The 13,855-nt window shown below is 39.2% G+C and overlaps 3 protein-coding genes across 3 annotated transcripts; 1 reads left to right on the forward strand and 2 right to left on the reverse strand.

Annotated features, from left to right (window-relative positions):
* Positions 1-748: 748 nt before the first annotated feature.
* Positions 749-3,532, reverse strand: LOC109190321 (zinc finger BED domain-containing protein RICESLEEPER 2-like). Its single transcript, XM_019340790.1, has 5 exons — positions 2,665-3,532; positions 2,218-2,571; positions 1,431-2,138; positions 1,246-1,358; positions 749-766 (listed from the first exon to the last, which is right to left on the reverse strand). The coding sequence occupies exons 1-5, from the start codon at positions 3,530-3,532 to the stop codon at positions 749-751; spliced, it is 2,061 nt and encodes a 686-aa protein (XP_019196335.1).
* A 2,733-nt stretch (positions 3,533-6,265) lies between these two features.
* Positions 6,266-8,062, forward strand: LOC109190323. The gene has a single exon (XM_019340791.1). It carries the CDS (start codon positions 6,266-6,268, stop codon positions 8,060-8,062), a length of 1,797 nt encoding a protein of 598 aa, XP_019196336.1.
* Positions 8,063-8,695: 633 nt separating this feature from the next.
* On the reverse strand, positions 8,696-13,615 carry LOC109190529 (microtubule-associated protein TORTIFOLIA1). Its single transcript, XM_019341024.1, has 6 exons — positions 12,729-13,615; positions 11,878-12,069; positions 11,348-11,450; positions 10,597-11,192; positions 9,642-10,523; positions 8,696-9,147 (listed from the first exon to the last, which is right to left on the reverse strand). The coding sequence occupies exons 1-6, from the start codon at positions 13,428-13,430 to the stop codon at positions 8,950-8,952; spliced, it is 2,673 nt and encodes an 890-aa protein (XP_019196569.1). The 5' UTR covers positions 13,431-13,615; the 3' UTR covers positions 8,696-8,949.
* Positions 13,616-13,855: the final 240 nt, after the last annotated feature.

Below are 13,855 nucleotides of genomic sequence, written 5' to 3' on the forward strand. Positions count from 1 at the left end.
AATGATCTATAGATTAATCCGTGAAATTTGAAATTTCTAAAATTTTTAGGATTATTATTATTTGATGTTGTAAAATATAATTATGAACATTATTCTAGCATTAATAATATGATTGGTAACGATTTTATATTTATGGTATGATTTTGTAATAACTGTTATATATATTACTGTAATAATGTACAGAGTTTGATGATGAATAAGAAATCATTTTCTTGTTTTTATTATCTTCTTGTTATTAGGCCTGTGCGTCGGACGGTTCGGTTCGGTTCGGATACTCAGAGGGCCAAACTGCACGGATTTCGGATTATTATTTTTAAACCCAATCTCATTGTATCAATTTGTAAAATCTTTTCGGTTTTATAGGATTTCGGTTGAGGACGGGTCGGTCGGATATCCGAATGCATCTCGGATATTTAAAATATAAAAATAAAATTAAATAATTGACTAAAACGTGTAAAAATTAAGTAAAACTGAAAAAATTTACAAAAACATGTAGTGCACTGTGCACAAACTACATGTAAAGCTACTAAACTAGACAACTAGTACTTAGACCGTTAGACTCCAAAAAGTCAAATGGGCAAGGGCAATTATGAATTTGCTTATACAAAATGTAAAACTGTAAAAGTAGCCAATTTCTAAAAAACACTGCAGCAACCACCATTGCACCAAATTACCAAAATTACAGTAATTCAAAAAATATCCAAGTTCCTAGCTCAGATTGCTCAGTAGTTCCTACTTTAGCTCTAGCCTACTGTTCTTCTTCTTCCTGTCAATACTCAAAACTTAAGATGAATTAGCAAAAACAAAATAAGTTATAAAACTATAAAAGGTAGAAAATAAGATATTAAACATTGACTCAGTAAGCTTTTTGTCCATATCAAAGTTAGGATTAAAGGCAAATTGCTACAACATCCCCATGAGGATAGAGCAACATACCAGCTTAATCCCTTATTTCAGATCATTGGTGGAAGCTTTCATCATCGCCATAACAAATAGTTAAATTATTTAAAGTCATAAATACATAATACAATGATACATTACCAGCACCCTTGAGTCCAACAACAAACTTACCAACTAACAGTTATACCACTGTGGCACTGTCCAGTGCACCAAGGTCCAAGGGCAGCAACCAACAAGTTAGTAAGTTACCAAGCCTCATTAGGACAACTGGACAACTAGGCAGCAACTAATTACTAATTAGTTACCAAGCCTCATGAGTCACGAGTAATACAGTATACAGATTACATTAATGCAAGAATATAAAGTAGTATAAAGTATAAAGCATAACATTACAGGAATCGTAGGAAGTGTAGAACCACCAATCCTCCCAGCTCCACTCCCACCATCAGCACCCAATTCTGCAAATACAAGGACAAGTTTAAAATAAAAGTAAATAGAAAATGCAGGAAAGTTAAGTGTTAGTATGTTACCTTGTTCAAATCTCTCCAATTCCTCCAGATTTTCCTCAATTGATATGGGGGTATTAGGCAGTCTAAGCCAATCCTGAGTACAAACCAGAGCTTCCACAATTTTAGGAGTTAAAGAACTCCTAAAAGGATCTAAAACCCTCCCCGATGTACTGAAAGCAGATTCTGAGGCAACAGTGGATATTGGTATAGCTAAGACATCCCTAGCTACTTTTGAAAGGATAGGAAATCTTTCAGCATTCAGCTTCCACCATCTAAGTATGTCAAAAGAAGATTCTTCTTCAACTAATGCCTCAGCAAGGTAAATTTCCAACTCAGTTTTTTTCTTTCCCCCACTCTCCATTCTTTGTTTCTTAATCTGGGACTTTAACAAACCCTGGGGATTCCAAACATTAGACTGTGAAGAATCAGTAAAAGAGATGACAGAAACAGTAGGGACAACAGTAGAAGGAATCACAGGAGCAATAGGGACAACAGAGGCAGCATAATCATCAAACAACTCCGTAAAAGCTGCAACCACTTTCTCATAGTAGGTTTTACCTTTTAACTCACCATACATGTGTAAGATCTGTGCTGGCATGTACTCTAATTTGTCCCTAGGGTCAAGAATGTTTGCAAAGAATATCATCAAGTTCATCTTATCTATATCCCCCCAATACTTTTCAAATTTAACCTTCATAGTTTCCCCCATCAATTTCACAGAACCACCAGCTTCCACCATTCCATTCAATAGGCAATATAAATCAGAAATTTTAGAAAAAAAAAGTGTTAGATGTGACATATAAAGAACCTGAAATTCTTATTGTCATATCATAAAAACACTTCAACAGATTCACCAAACTCTTCACAGACTCCCAATCAAGAAAGTTAGGAATAGAATCACCCAAATCTGATTTGAAGGAAGAATCACTTTCTTCAAGTGAATAAAACACTTTCTCATAAAATACTGCAGATTGTAACATAAGATATGTAGAGTTCCATCTGGTTGGAACATCTAGACACAGAGAAGATTTCTTTTCAATCCCAAGCCATTTAGACAAGTCCTTAAATTTCTTAAGTCTAGCAGGTGAACTTCTCACATACCTTACAGCATCCCTAACCTTCTTCACAGAATCATCACACTGTTTTAGCCCATCTTGCACAACTAAATTCAAAATATGGGCAATGCATCTCATGTGAATGTACTTGCCCTTCACAGTAGATGTTCCCTAAGACATCAATTTCTTTTTTAAAAAACCTAGGGCAGTGTCATTTGATGATGCATTGTCCACTGTAATAGTGTAGACATTTCTAATACCCCAATCCAGCAAACAGTTTTCAAGGGATTTTGCAACAGACTCACCTTTGTGTGATGTGACAGGGACAAATGAAATAATTTTTTTATTTAGCCTCCACTCTTCATCTATAAAGTGAGCAATAACTACCATGTAGTTAATTCTCTGAATAGAAATCCAAGTGTCAGTAGTAATACTGACTCTTTGAGTGTTTCCCCTAAACATGCACTTCAACTTGAGCCTTTCCTCTTCATAAATCAAATTGATATCCCTACTAATTGTCCATCTTGATGGAATCTTAAACCTAGGACAACATACCAGAATGAACTTCCTAAATCCAGGACCTTCAACAAATCTAAAAGGGAGTTCATCTATTATAATCATTTCAACTAAGGCCTTCCTAATAGCTTCTTGATTAAAGACCCAAGTTCCTAACTCACCAACAGTAGCAGGAGATGCATCAGAATTGGTAACAGCTTGAAAGGTCAGAAGTGATTGCCTTGTGTCTTTTGAGTGAGGGTTTTTAAGACAGTTAAACATGTGGGTTCTCAATGATGAAGTACCATGTTTTTTGGTCTCACATTTATATATTTTGGCACAATATATACACTTGCCCTCAACAGTAACATTATTCTCATCAACAATCTTTTCAAAATGATCCCACACAGGAGATCTGGATTCAACTACCTTCCTTTTCTTCGGAAGAACCGCAGCAGTAGGTTGCACATTCTGTTGATCATTATTTATCTCAACAGTCTGAGCTTCCACCACTGTAGATCTATGAAGTGAAGAGTTGGAAGGTTGACTACCAGACTCTATGATATTTTCCATCTAAAGAAATGGAATACTATCAGTACAGTGGGAACCATTTCAAAGAATGTCAGAATTAGAGAAATCCAGAATCAGAAGACAGGCAGTTCCTAACTTCATCATTTTTCTAAATTTCATAATTGGGACTTTAAGGAATTAACTATTAAGGGTCATACATCCATAAACTTATAACTTATAAGTTATAAACATAGTAACATACAGGCATACATGGATACAATCACAGTATCACATTAATCACACAAAGTGACAAAGAAATCCAGAAATCAGGATGGTGAAAGCCTGAAGTTTACATTCATCATTTTACTGGATTTCACAATTCGTAGTTACAATTGGGGCTTCCACCATTTTCACCAACACAGGCAACATCCAACAGCCAACAAGGGTTAGGGACTTAGGGGCTTCCACAAACAATACAGACAAAGTATAATCAACAAGTGTAAGGGACTTAGGGGCTTCCACAAACAATCACAACTAAGTGATTCTAAAATGTCACAGTCCATATAATCATAGAAACCCTATTCAAAGGATCAAAAATTCACAAATAAGGGACAAGTGACATGCAATCCGGAACTTCTCAACAGATTCACATTGTCACAGTCATCAGAATCATAGAAGCCCTAATCAAAGGATCAAAAATTCACAAATAAGGGACAAGTGACATGCAATCCGGAACTTCTCAACAGATTCACTTTGTCACAGTCATCAGAATCATAGAATCACAAATAACAACAACGTATCACAATATATAAGAGTATAATCTAAGTATGTCTAAGATTAGGGTTTAGAGATTACTTCGTTTCTCCAAATCAAACCCCCGAGAACAAAGGACTTCAAATCCGTGAGACCGTGACAGCAATCTACAATCCACCGCACCGGCTACAGGTCGTCCAGACTCTAGAATAGGACTTCTACCGAACAATATTAGCTAGCTTCCACCGGAGACTCAAACTCAGAGAGAACGAGAGAACTCAGAGACTCAGAGTCTCACAGAGTCAGAGATTTGGAGAAGAAAGAAGTAAGAACTAACTAGGGTTTCAGATTTCAGAGAAGAAAGACGAGACTCACGAGAGAAGTTCAGAGAACGACTCTAGAGAGTTCTCAGAAGTCAGAAGAAAGACGAGGAAGCTGCGGAAATGAGTAGGGTTTCCTCCAAAGGCAACATATATACACCGCTTACACGACGTCGTATGCCTTAGGGTATACGCAGTCTTACCCTAATTCGGGTTGTCGGACGGGTTCGGGGGAATTTTATAACCCCCAACCCGCCTCGTTCTAACCGGCTACGTGGCGTGTGAACGGTTCGGGTATGCTAATTCGGGCTCGGATTCCACCCAAGTGCATATATTCGGGTTCGGGTCGGTCGGGTTTTTCGGGTGGGTCGGTTTATGCACAAGCCTACCTGTTATTATTGTTCTTCGCGAGCTAAAGGCCTGCAAACAAACCTGCAATACAACAATTATGTTTTTTTAAAACATGATTATTATTATTATTATTTTTTTAATTTGATTTCAAAGTTAACTTTATAATTTAGTAGGTATGGTTATTTTTAGAGTAGACCTTGCAACAATATGAAGTACACCCATCAATAGATATTACTAAGTGTATTCAATGTGTCAAATTAAATGTAAAAGTTCATTACAATAAGGTTCACCTTTTAATATATATATAATTAAGTTCTCGTGTGGTTGTGCGGTGAGTAATGTGCGTGAGTTTTGTACTTAAAGTGCGTGAGGCTTGTGCTTAAGGTGCGTGAATTTTGTGCTTAAGCTGCGTGGGTGTGTACTTAATGTGAGTAGTTGTTGAAACTTAAGGTGCATGAGTTTTGTGCTTAAGGTGCGTGAGTTTTGTACTTAATGTGTGTGAGTATTGTGCTTAAGGTGCATGAGTTTTGTGATTAATATGAGTAGTTATTGAAACTTAAGGTGCATGTGTTTTGTGCTTAAGATGCGTGAGTTTTGTGCTTAAGGTGCGTGAGATTTGTGCTTAAGGTGCGTGTGTTTGTGTTCTTAAAGTGTTTTGTTTGTGTGCTTAATGTGCGCGTGCTCTTTACTAAAGTGCGTCGTTTAATGCTTAATGTGCGTCCAACCGCACGGGAAGCCCTTCATAAGAGGAAAAAAAAAGTTTGTATAAGAGGAAAAAAAACGGATCTCAACCTTACACGTAGAAAAATCAGATCGATCAGATCAATTTTTTTTTTTTTTAAAAAAAGAAGATGCGATGACATTTTCATAATTATCACTAACTTTACTATGCAAACTTGAACACTAAATTCTACAATTCTTAGAGTTTTTCAGATTTGTAGATTTAGTATTAACATTATCGGGTGTCTTTTAATTTGCCATGCAACACAATACAGATTTGTTGCCACTATGCCAAAGACCTTCTAGTCAAGCGGCATAAAGTGACTCTCCCAAGTGGGAAGGGTCATGGATTCGCAAGCCTTGGGTTTTAGTAAGTTGAGAAAATATATATAAACATATACTACATGTAACATAGTTAATAGTGCTCTAGGGTGTGTTATAATTTGCCATGCAACACAATTACAATATAAGATCAATATCAGATTCTTAACACAATTATTGATATGAAGACGTTATATCAAATCAAATATAAAATATAAAATAAAACAAAATGTAGAAGTACACATAATAAATGTACTCTATTACACCTCGATCAAAACACCTTAGCGTTCATTTTCAAAAAAAAAAAGGAAAATCTTTCATTTCCACAACAATGGCAAACTCTTCGCAAGGTTTGATCATGGAGGAAAGAGAAGAGCTAATGGTCTCACCCACGGGTGGAAAACCAACTCTTAGAACTGCCCATTTCCTAAACCCCTCAATTACCTCCATTCATAACCCCCTCCCCCTACTTCCTCGCCAAAACACGGCCACCGGCGGCCGGGAACGGCCGCCCAAGCTCACCTTCCGTGGGTGGAAGAATAGCGCACTCAAGGATTGGGGAAAATGGGTCGAAGAAATGCGATATTTGCACGAATCCGCGTGGAAGAAAGCCGGAATCTATGACGCGGTGATGAATTCGACGTATATAATCCTCCGGAACGACGCTCTTATTCTTGGCCTCGCCGGAAAATGGAGCCCGGAGACTAAAACGTTTTTGTTTCCATGGGGAGAAGCTACTCTCACATTGGAGGACATGATTGTGCTGGGAGGTTTCTCTGTTTTGGGTGATTGTGTTGACCCGGATTTAAGCCCTTTAGGGGATAGAGAATGGGTAGAGATCAAACGTAAATTGCTCAAAGCAAGATCAGAGATATACAAAACTTGTTCTAAGAAAGTCACCCATGGTTCTTGGATTGCTAAGTTCATTGGCAGTGGGAGTGAAGTTGAGCATGAAGCTTTCCTAGTTCTATGGTTAGAAAAGTTTGTTTTCCCCAATGAAACCATAGGCACAAAGGTTTTGGACATTGCGATCTGGTTGAGCAGAGGAAATAGAATTGCCCTCGGGCCTGCTGTTTTGTCCAGCATTTATCAGAATCTGGGATTAATGAGGGAAGTCAATCAAGTCATGATTTCAGCCCCGTTTCAACTCGTGCAAGTATGGGCATGGGAGAGGTTTCCATCTTTACGGCCAAATCCCAATTCTGTTCTTGGACATGATAAGCCAAGATTCGCGAGATGGGATGAGGTGAAAATGGAGGCTAAGGACGTCGTGTTGGCTATAGATTCTGCTCGGGATGATTTCTGTTGGCGGCCATATACCTTGGGGGCGGGGGCCAAAAGCTCGAGACTTTACAAGGAACAAGAATGCTGGATATCGGTTGGGGATGATGGTTTGGACGAAGAGTTAGAGGCACTTGTGAGGTGCTTGAGAGCAAGCGAGCTCGTGGGGATGGAGAATTGTATAGAGCAGTACCTCCCACACCGCGTGGCAATGCAGTTTGGCATGGATCAGGACGTTCCAGGGCACGTAGGGCGGGCTGACAGATCCTCCGAAACTGCTTGGGAGTTTTACACGAGGCCAGTCTTGGACACTAAACTGTACTTGCCACCGCGGTTGTTTGAGTCAGACGTTACCTTTCGGTACCTGCAGTGGCGGGAGGAATCAGCCCCGAAAAGGGTTGGCGTTAAGGCTGTTGTTAAGAGGAAAAGCTGCAAGATTTCGGATGGGAAAGTGTTGAAATCAGAAGATGATGATCCAATTGAAGCAGATGACCACATCACTCTAGCTCAACTTGTATCAAATCCTGGAAAAACTAGCATCCATATTGAGCCTGCAGAGAAGCAGCCAGAAGAACAACAAGAAGGAGATGTATCTAAAGGTATAGCTGAAGATGTAAATAGGTGCAATGTGAAAAATGGCAGAAGCAAAGATCTGGTGCATATATCAAAGGTTCAAGAAAAGGGGCAACTTGAAGATGAAGATGAAGATGATCTATCTGGGAATAGACCTACTGGTTTTGACAGCAGAGATTGTAGTGTAGGTACCTCCAAGATTCCTGGGATGGATCTTGAGAAGAGGATTAGGAATCTTGAGAATTGGCTTGCTTTAATACGAAGGAAAATTTGATCATGGGCTTGAACAATTTAGTCTCTCAGATATTAAACAAATTGTAGAAACTTTTTGAATTTAATATGAAATTAATGAATTCTGCTTGCCATTCTTCCTTGAGTGACAAGGAAACCACATCCACTATTCGAGGTGTGCACTGCGTAAATCCAGCAAAGGTTCATAAGGTTGCTCAAACCAGCTCAAATCTAGAAAGTCAATAGGCCGCTTTCACTGAGTCACTGAAAGTCAAATTTGTAATCTTGTAATTATCAAATTAACAAGCTAACCAACTTAACTAGTGTTGTCCCTCTGTCATTCTTTGTTGTTCTTTATTCTGCACAATTTTTAATCTTTCTAATACAATTTTAATTTGTTAAATCTAGCATTTTAATTTAATGTTATGATTCCAAACTCCAAAGGCGTTTGATGCCATATTATGTGTGCGCATTTTTACATTTTTTATATAATCTATTAACAATGTTACATCCCCTACAAAAATTGTCATGTAATATTCACTATGACGTGTTATTGTATTTTACATTTGATTATTATCTTTATTAACTCATGGTGAGATGGATCAGTTCATAAGTATACGAGTAAGTAATGTAGGAAGAAATAGCATTTTTATTAATCTAAAGTACAAAATCAAGGTTTTAACTTTATGCAACAAAATCTTATAGTTTAGGGATAAATCTTGTATAAGTTCAACACAATTCCATATAGAAGCCAACCAACAATCAGCATCAAAATGAAAAATAGAATAGAATACTCTAATTACAAATACCTACTATTGTCCAAACTACAAATCATAGGAAACATTAACAACAAAAAGTGGGTGAATTTGTGTACATTTTAGAGGTTGTTACTTCAAACAGGCCAAACAAGGTTAACTTAACTACTTACCCCTACTTCTCCAGCTTTTGCAGATCGATTTCCCAGGCCGCAGCCAGCTGCAACAAGAGTTGATCGGGCGTTGCGCCTTCCCAATCCTCGGGCAACTCGACTGATGAAGAGACATCGTGCAAATTCAACACGAGTTCCTTTTTCACTTCGTCCGGGAGACCCAGGACATCAGGCCCATGCTCTACTGCAATATCTACTAGCTGAGAAGGGATACAAATAAAACCAACCATCACTTTGCTTGAATTCACAGTAAAAGAACGTCCTTTAAATGATTACGTATTGGACACGGGTTCAAATGACAAGAACAACTAGGGACGTAAGCGATTATAGCTAATCAACGCCCTTTACCTATTGTGACACATGTTCAACATAATAACTAGGGGTGTAAGCAAGGTTGAAAAAATCGCTAGGCGCTTGGGGACCGCCTAGGGCGCCTAGAGCGATTAATCGGCGCCTAGAGCGCCTAGGCGGGCGCCTAGGCCCGATTTTTGCAACACTGGGTGTAAGCAAATAAAGCTATTCGGGCTCAGCTTGCCAAAAACTCAAATTTAGTTCAGTTAATTTCACGTCAACTTTGAGTAATGAGCCCAGCCAGATTCAGATATCATAATACTTTGCTCATTTGGTTCATATGGTTCCTTTATATCATTAGAGGATTAGAGGAAGTAGTTATATTAGTTGGTAAAGTTCATACCTGCTGAACCCAAGATAAGCAGATGTCCAACAAGTTTTGTTCCATCAGAAACTGAGCAACTGCATGCACAACCTCACTTACTACCTCATTAGACATTTGGTCAATCACGGGACCAGATCTATCCATTAGCTTTACAAGCAGGAGGTCATCCCCAGTAGATAAAACTTCAGCAAAAGCTGAATCTGCATCACCCGCAACGAGTGCATCCATGGCATTGCTCCAAGAAATCCAGACTGGATCACGTTCTTGGACAATATTACCATCACCTAATGCTTCAGCAGTTAATTCGGGAATAGGTACTCTGGCACCTCGAGCAGTTCCACTGTCGTCACCAGCAACACGTATTGCTTCCAAAGTTGCTTCGTCCTTTGAAGCTCGCCAGACACTTCTTGCGGAAGGTCCCTCACCAAACCCAAAAGGTAGGGCTCCCTTGTCCCAAGCTCTTCTGCTACCCACCTGATCAGTCTCATTTTCAGATTTAGGTGACCTGCCATCCAATGAACCAGCCACACCTCTCCTAGAGCCCATGTTGTACACATTCTTACCATATGTATGAAAGTCCCTAGCATCAGTAACTTCAGATCTCCAAGGCGGACCCCTTCCCCTTATCCCTGAAGGAATACCATCAGATTGCACAAACCTGTCTCCAAAAGGAATGCGACCATCGCTACCTGTCACTAGTTTTCCACCACCATATTCTGGGAAGCCATTGTATTTTCCTAAAGGCCTGTTAGATGACCCCTCGAATCCAATCATAAAATTACTACCTCTTCGACCTGCAGATATTGATAAATCTTGTGCCATGTCTTCAACAACTCTTTCAAGACCACGAACTCTGTTCTCAAGAGTCACCATGTTATTATGAGACCCGCCCATGAAATCCTGCACTAGAAACTTCAGGTAAGAAAAGCTGGTAATGAATTCATTTTTGAAGCAGCAGACTAAATGGCCATACCTGCAACATGTTCATGAGGTGAGCCTGTTGCCTCTCGAGTTGCAACAACTGCCTTTGAATAGCTAGCCAGTTTCCTTTGTTATTCAGAAACCCCTCGGACTGCCCCCCACTTTTAGCAAAACTAACATGGCTGCTGGATGACTCCCTTTGACTTAGATCAATCCCATTAAGTGTATCTTGCTCTCTGCAACTTGCTCCAGAAATGACTTTCTCAGCATTAGTATATCTGTCATTTGGATGGTTGTTTCCCCTTATCCTTTCCTTCGTGGTGTCACTGGGCTCAGACTCTTCCTCATTCTGTACATTTGATGCATTAAGACATCGACGAGGGACAACAACTTCTACAGGTAAATCACCTGAACCCCTTGTTTCTAGTTTTTGGAAGAATTCTGGGTTAAACTCCTTATCACTCAGAACTGGAGCCTTTTTCTTCAATATCCCAACAGTTTTTTCAGAGATGTTGCCACCCTTGGTTTTGGAAGAAGAATCAGTAGGAGAAGTTTTATTGGAAGAATCTTTAACCACAGTCTCATGCCTCTCACGATTCTGAAGCTCCTTGTTCTCTGATACATCAGCTGATTCAGAAATTTCACCATCTAAAAGGTTGGTTCAATAAAATAGTTAGAAATTAGATGCAAAATGTTACAAACTGAAGCAGCATTCAAAGCTTAAGCTTTTAAACCCAAGAAAAAAAAACAATAACAAAAACAAAAACAGCATTTGGAACAAGATCATAATGCAATCACACTACCATGAGATACAGATTTTTGGTCATCCGCAACTCCATCTCCTTTTCCTGCAATTTTCTTCCATAGCTGCAAGGCCTCCAACATACTATCTCTAACAGGTTTTATCTGAAAAACTCACTCTAATCACTTTTTGTTTGATAAACAAGTTTCTCATAACACAGAGGAAAATAGAGATGATATGAATATATTGCTCTCATAAAAGGATTGAACTATCAAGTTATCAATGCAAGAGTGTCAGATATTTAGCCAGTATTCCCAGGCCTCACAATAACATGAGATGGGTTAGCAATGCACATGTTCGAATGGTGCTCTAAATAAAAACAAATAACTGTCAGCATTAAAATGCACAAAGATTTCCTTCTATTATTAGGTCTGAAATGTATATAAGCTTCAGAATAGGCATGCAGTTTGAAATAACACATTAAATTTCGTTACAGTAGACTATATAAGCAAAGGCAAGGTCAAATGAGCCAGTGAAATATGATATGTAATTACTAACAGCCTCCTATACCGAATTTTTGTGGAATGGTACCTTATCAAACCGAGAAGCTTCAAGCACAGTCAATACTGAAGCAGCTCCATCAGTTACCAAGTTGCTTGAATGCAATGCCAGGACACTTAAAGTATCAGCTGCAGCCTTACGAGTTGCCCACTCTGAGCTGCCAATGCATTCGTGTATGCTCCGCATTAATGATTCAAAATTTTGTGGTGCAATGGCTCCAACCTGCACTAACATATTAGTATAAGGGCTACTATGTAGCACTATAAGCCTATCATTGCTTTTAAAAATCTAAAGTTTGCATCTTAACAGATCCAAAAATACTACTCGGTTTGTAAAAGGAGGAAGAACAACTAGTATTTACAAAGTAATCCTTTGGCACAGGTTTTAGTATGGAGTAAACTCAGGAGGTAACGACCTTTCAACCTTGTACCTAAAGCCAAAAACCTAATGCACATGCTTTCTACTTTTACAATTCCAAAAGCAACTTTCTAAAGAAAAATGCTTGCTTGCTAAAATAAACAGTATAAAGAAATACCGACAATTGCAATCCACAAACACCATAACATACCAGGTTCAAATTGAATATAGTTGGAATAGTTTTTGGATCTTATCACAGACTAGAATGTACTACTTACTAGCATTTACTAGATTCATTGTAGTTTTCAGATCCTATCACATATTAGAATCTAGCCCTTAGTAGCAATTACGAGATTCAACATAGTTTTCAGATGTTATCACATATTAGAATATATATACTCCTTAGTAGCATTACAAGATTCAACATAGTTTTCAGATGCTATCACAGATTAGAATCCACTGATTAGCAGCAGGTACTAGATTCAAAATAAACACTGAATTAGAGCAAACAGGAAAGGATGAACCTGAGATAAGCTTGACACAACAGACAAGAGCGAAGCCTTGGCCATGAAATTGGGACTATTAAGGTACTTGCAGATCCGTGGGCAAAGCTTCTGAAATGGCACTACAGGCGGGTCGGAAGCACATTCCACCATTTTAGCCATACACATTGAAGCTCCGACTTGTACAGTCTTGTTATTCTCGCCCATGGCCTCGAACAGAGGCTTCACAAACAAGGAAACAACAGAGCCAAGAGCACCGGTTTCAGCCTCCCCCTTGAGGTACTGCGAGGAGAGAGAGCCAATGGCGTCACGGCACGCGTCCCTGACGGCCGAATCGGAGTCCTTGAGCCTCTTGACGATATGCGCAATGATCTTGGTCAAATGAGAGGCGGTGGAATCGGCGTGGGCGGCACAGAGGACGGCGAGGAGGCGGAGGCTCTCCTTCTTGACGGCAGGCTTGGAGTCATTGGCGGCGTCGTAGAGGCAGTTGAGGAACATGGGGACGCCGTCGTGGGAGAGGGTGTGGATGATCTTCTCGAGGTCCTCCACGGCGATCTGGTGGGTGTCGCGGTCGGAGAGCTTGGAAAGCGAGGTCAGGATTCGCTGCTTGAGCTCCACCATTGCCAAGTGGGAAGATAGTGAAGAAGTCGAAGATCTTAAAGGTGCTGTGGTGGGTTGGTTTGGGGGTTTAGAGGGTTTTGAAGATTTGATTCCTGAACTCATTTTGGATTTTCTGCAATCTAACTATTCCAGATTTCTTTCTTCTTCTTCTTCTTCTTCAGAATGCAAGTGAAGAAGTTTGAGAAAAACAATGGAAGTTGATGTGGGGTTGCTCTTGCTCCCAATACAAGCAAACAAGGAGTGTGTGAGAATTGATTGGAAAATGAGATCTACACCGTGATGAGGGATGACTCAACACTTTGAATTTCAAAACAAATAAAATCAAAATTATAAAATTAACACAACAGCCCAGCCAGACTATTCACTAAAATTGAAATTAAAATTTTAACGGATAATTTTACTTGAACTCTCATCAGGTTTTGGAGTAATAAATTTATTTATTTATTGGAAAAACATATGGAATGATTTCTTGTATTGAGTTGGTACCGGCTAAAAAGTCTAGAAGGGAGTTGAATATAATTTTTCAA

This window comes from Ipomoea nil, unplaced genomic scaffold, assembly GCF_001879475.1.
Source record: "Ipomoea nil cultivar Tokyo-kokei standard unplaced genomic scaffold, Asagao_1.1 scaffold1576, whole genome shotgun sequence".
Lineage (NCBI taxonomy): Eukaryota > Viridiplantae > Streptophyta > Magnoliopsida > Solanales > Convolvulaceae > Ipomoea > Ipomoea nil.

Excerpts from the sequence above, each read along its gene's own strand:
- LOC109190323 (XM_019340791.1), top strand. The coding sequence starts at position 6,266 with ATGGCAAACTCTTCGCAAGGTTTGATCATGGAGGAAAGAGAAGAGCTA.
- LOC109190321 (XM_019340790.1), bottom strand. The coding sequence starts at position 3,532 with ATGGAAAATATCATAGAGTCTGGTAGTCAACCTTCCAACTCTTCACTT. Across the intron at positions 2,139-2,217 it reads TATGACAATAAGAATTTCAG|CTGGTGGTTCTGTGAAATTG; the intron begins GTTCTTTATATG and ends GAATGGTGGAAG. Across the intron at positions 1,359-1,430 it reads ATTGGAGAGATTTGAACAAG|AATTGGGTGCTGATGGTGGG; the intron begins GTAACATACTAA and ends TTGTATTTGCAG.
- LOC109190529 (XM_019341024.1), bottom strand. The coding sequence starts at position 13,430 with ATGAGTTCAGGAATCAAATCTTCAAAACCCTCTAAACCCCCAAACCAA. Across the intron at positions 11,451-11,877 it reads AAGCTTCTCGGTTTGATAAG|ATAAAACCTGTTAGAGATAG; the intron begins GTACCATTCCAC and ends TGAGTTTTTCAG. Across the intron at positions 9,148-9,641 it reads GCTTATCTTGGGTTCAGCAG|CTAGTAGATATTGCAGTAGA; the intron begins GTATGAACTTTA and ends ATCCCTTCTCAG.